Below are 4,334 nucleotides of genomic sequence, written 5' to 3' on the forward strand. Positions count from 1 at the left end.
GATCATGAAAATTGAAAACGAAATAATATATGTTTAGTTCATGGGTGTAGCCTCACAGCAAATGCCCCAAATGGGAGTGGTCAGAAGACAGTTGAAAAATAAAACAAGACAACTCAACTGCCAAGGTACTAGGTCTGCAGTACGTGTATTAAATTACTTGTAGGTAAAACTAAGATATCATTATAATTGTTCCAATGATCCAGTCTGTGTTTAATATAGTCACGTCTCAACTAATTGGCATTTGATAAGATACTGATTTGAGGGCCAGGGGCGTGAGCGTGGCAGTGGAGGGTCTAGTCTACGTCTGTGTCCACCTCCATATTCGGTGTGACACATGCCAGTTGATCCCGACCATTGATCTACTTTGGTCAGATACTACGTACATAGTCCATAATTATTCTAAGGCAAATTACTTGGTGAAAGCATAATAGATAGAAAAGAGAGGGATTGGCAATAGAAGTGGTTCACGTAATGTTTTACATTGAAGTCTACGTAACTGTAGTGCCGGGACCATCCGTATTTCGCTCTAAAACTCCCACGAAACATTTTGACTTTAACAGCAGAACTTCTCACGGACGCGACTTTTTACAGACAGAACTTATTATTCACGAATCATTCATGTATTAGCTTCCACGTAGGAAATAAGCATCGATTAAAACCGCGGGGGAACACGGATGGTGCCACAAGGGTGCTTTGTTTCCAATCCCTCTCTCTTAACTATCTACGCATGTGAACACTTATTGGTTACTATATAGGATGGAATTTATTGTAAATACATCGATCACCCACGCATGCACACATACACACAGAATGGCGCGTGTCACAATACAAAACCTCAAAGAACACACTGGAGTTACAGACAGACAGCTCAATCTCCAATGTCTCGACCAACATTTTGACAAGCTAGCCCAAAAAATACCCAACTGGTTGTCATTAGCGATGACTCTCGACTTGGAGGAGTACCAACAACAAGCCATCAGGGTTGACCCTCTTTTAGATTATCTGCACAAAACCGTGGAGGTACTAAAGGTATGGAAGAAGAATAGCGTACGAGAGGCCACGTATTTGAGGCTGGTGGAAGCTTGCCTGGAGATGAGTAATGCACTGTTGGCTGGAGAGGTCTGCACTTTGGCAAAATGTGAGTGACATAGATATAATTATAGTCACAATGGCAAAATTCATACCCTCAGGTGCCAGGTTTAATATATGCAAAGCGAGGCCCAAATAACTTTTCGGCATTGGTTAAGATCAGCTGCAATCATATTTTTCTTCACTTACTGAGCATTACATGTCAGTCAGTGTAGGGTGAAGCACCCCATGACGATTATCCTGTTCACATGACTCAAAATGTTTCTCAAAATACTGTATAGCGGGAAAGTATCGCCATTGGCTCCAGAGCTCTCAGCAAAAATTTACTTGGGTTCTAATAATTATTCGCGTTTCAATGCCAGGAACACCCCACCAATAGCTTTTCATGTGAAATACCAGTTTTAATTTTTGCGTTAACTGTCTGCCCACGGAAATTGTGCACTTCACGAAAATTTCCCGCTGTGCTGGTCATACTTGTAATCATAATCAGATTTTCAGACAATAAATATTCTCTGTGAATCAGTTACTTTATATAGATCCTCGATCTTTGCAAAAGGTGAAGTTACCCTCCAAGCTGGTCTCAAAATGTGTTCAACCGGCCACATTTTAATATTATTGTTGATGAAATTGGCGAACGCCGCCAAACGTACGTGTTTGTTCTCAGTCGCTAGTCCTAATGGATTATTGAAGCATTACGTTTGAGTGATTGTATGATTGGATTTTACGTTTGACTACAGACAACCCATCGATGTAATTCTTACTTCCACATTGCAAACTTGTATTTATTTAATATCCTCTACAACTCCCCCCCCCCCCACACACACACACACACACACACACACACACACGCACGCACGCACGCATACACACACACACACACACACACACACACACACACACACACACACACACACACACACACACACACACACACACACACAGCTGCCACTGCTGGTCCCCACAGTATAGAGGGATGGTTCAGAGAGATAGGCCTCATGGACGGAGACATTGACCGTCTTACTCGTGAGTCAAGTGTCTGCACTATGGTTTATTGTAATTACAATTTCTGAAGACTTTATATATAGTGCTGCTTAGTATTTTACATATTATGTGCAACAATAGGACTTCACTGTTAGCAGTAATTCCGGGTTCTCGGTAAAAGGGCATAAAGGATCGTGGCACGTACACGTACCTTGCTTCAATTATTGGGCGTCCTCTTCTGCCCCCTTTCTTTGACCATAATAATTAGTGAGCCAGCTAAGAATACTTTTAGTGCTAGCTTTCTAGTTGTACACGTCAAGCTGATACTGAACATACTGCTTTGTACTAAAGATACTTCTAGATCTGATACTGTGCTGAGGCTAGGTCTCTCGGTCTGCTCATGATTGTGCCACGGCTTTGTCAGTCCATTAAATACCCTTAATTTCTTTTTGTTTCTGCTAGCTAGAAAGTATAGCGTACATTTGTAAGTGGTTTAATGAATAATTATGTAGGATGGTATATTTCTCATGTGATTGCAGGAGTGGGACATTGGCCAAATTTGTTTATCATTGAATTGGCATTATAATAGTGCCCGAAAAAATTGTACACTGTTACTTTTAGCTACAATATCGAGAAAAGAGCTGCAATACTGTTTACTGCCAGAAGCAGAAGCCATTGTGAACTTAAACCTCTCTGCAGATTCTTTCTCATGATAAAGTTACTAACACAACGTAACAAAATTCTGTCATCATACAGCTACCGTAAACATTGAAATTTTCAACGCATCAAAATTTCGCACTTTCTGCACTAGGCCCACAATTCTTAAATTTCGTGCGCATAAATTTTCGTCCGTTATATTAACGTAGGTGTGGCTAATTATATTAATTTCGTGCGTTGAGTCCAAGGACGAAAAAAACGAAATTAAACACCCGTCGAAAATTTCAACGTTTACGGTATACAGCCGTCACAGTTTTGTTTCATTAACTGAAGCTCCTATCCTTCCATATCACTGTAGCTTTAACACTCTACACCAAAGCTACACATTCCTCCAACCATTAAGCACTCGACGTGTGCTTGTCGTATCTTGCATCTCATTGCTGGCACTGTAATTCATTGTATTTGTGTGATCAGCTATTAAAGTGCATGCAGCTATACTTAATATACCAGTAATTACCACAGCTCCATGCATGGTCTCTAAAATGCTTGGATCATGTCTGTGTTGTTTGTAAAAAGGGAATATCGGTGCCATAATAATCTAATTGCCTGAAGCAAACCGATGCCCTAGTATTATGTGAAGCTATATAATATTTTTTACAGAGGCTGGATTTGCAACCAAACAAGCTTTCAATCTGCTGACAATACCCGAACTCAACAACCTTGGCCTGACCCGTGGAGGTGTGAAGCTGTTACAGCGACACGTCAGCGCTAATGAAGACAGAGTGTCCTCTTCCAACAACATCGAATCCCAGGCAGTGCCGGATATTTCAGCTCAAAGTCCGCCTACAACTACCGAGTATCTGAGTGCTAATGACAATTTGAGACATGTGTTCTCACTCACTTACGAAGCGAGAACAAAATGGTTCAATATTGGACTTCAACTAGGACTTGCCAAAGACGTATTGGACAGTATTGGCAGGAACAGAAGCTTGCACGAGGACGGAGATTATTTCAGAGAAGTATTGACGAGTTGGATGCACGGAGGAAATGCTAAAATAAAGGATTTATTGGAAGCTTTGAAAGGACCTTCTGTAGATATGGCGGGTGTGGCAAGAAATGTTGGAGAGAAATTTGGACAATAATAGCAATTGGACTGTTAGTTTTTTCACACTGTTCATTTTATGTGTTTTGTATTATATGTAGTGAGCAATTGCGATCGGCAAGCAATTGTGCATGTGTGTGGGAAGTGCAAATTGTTGGTAAAGTGTACATCACAAAGAAAACTCTTATTACATTCCGTGGTATAACCATTGATTCAATGAATATGATTTGTATTAAGAAAGTGCATGTGTGCATGTGAACGACGCTGTGACGGATAGACGTGTAATATGGCTATCTTGTTTTCACGCTTTTTGGTGCTTCCAATCCTAGAGCTGGACGGGCCTTAGCTAATTAAGTAATTAAGGCCATCTATGAGAGGAAATACAGCCTGTAGTCAGCTAGCGCTCTGTACACACACCATACACCACACACTGGCTGCAGTAGTGGCACATGTAACTAATGTCAATTCACAATGTAGAACCAACAGGTTAGGTCACGAGTGCTGG

The 4,334-nt window shown here is 41.0% G+C and overlaps 1 protein-coding gene across 1 annotated transcript; it reads left to right on the forward strand.

Annotated features, from left to right (window-relative positions):
* Positions 1-43: 43 nt before the first annotated feature.
* On the forward strand, positions 44-4,046 carry LOC135345184 (uncharacterized). Its single transcript, XM_064542551.1, has 4 exons — positions 44-125; positions 810-1,138; positions 2,032-2,112; positions 3,388-4,046. The coding sequence occupies exons 2-4, from the start codon at positions 811-813 to the stop codon at positions 3,867-3,869; spliced, it is 891 nt and encodes a 296-aa protein (XP_064398621.1). The 5' UTR covers positions 44-125; position 810; the 3' UTR covers positions 3,870-4,046.
* The last annotated feature ends 288 nt before the right edge of the window (positions 4,047-4,334 follow it).

This window comes from Halichondria panicea, chromosome 1 (assembly GCF_963675165.1).
Source record: "Halichondria panicea chromosome 1, odHalPani1.1, whole genome shotgun sequence".
In the NCBI taxonomy this organism is placed as follows: Eukaryota; Metazoa; Porifera; class Demospongiae; order Suberitida; family Halichondriidae; genus Halichondria; species Halichondria panicea.

Bases quoted from the DNA above. Each gene is read 5' to 3' on its own strand.
- LOC135345184 (XM_064542551.1), top strand. From the start codon at position 811: ATGGCGCGTGTCACAATACAAAACCTCAAAGAACACACTGGAGTTACA. The intron at 1,139-2,031 runs GTGAGTGACATA...ACACACACACAG, and splicing joins GGTCTGCACTTTGGCAAAAT to CTGCCACTGCTGGTCCCCAC. The intron at 2,113-3,387 runs GTGAGTCAAGTG...TATTTTTTACAG, and splicing joins AGACATTGACCGTCTTACTC to AGGCTGGATTTGCAACCAAA.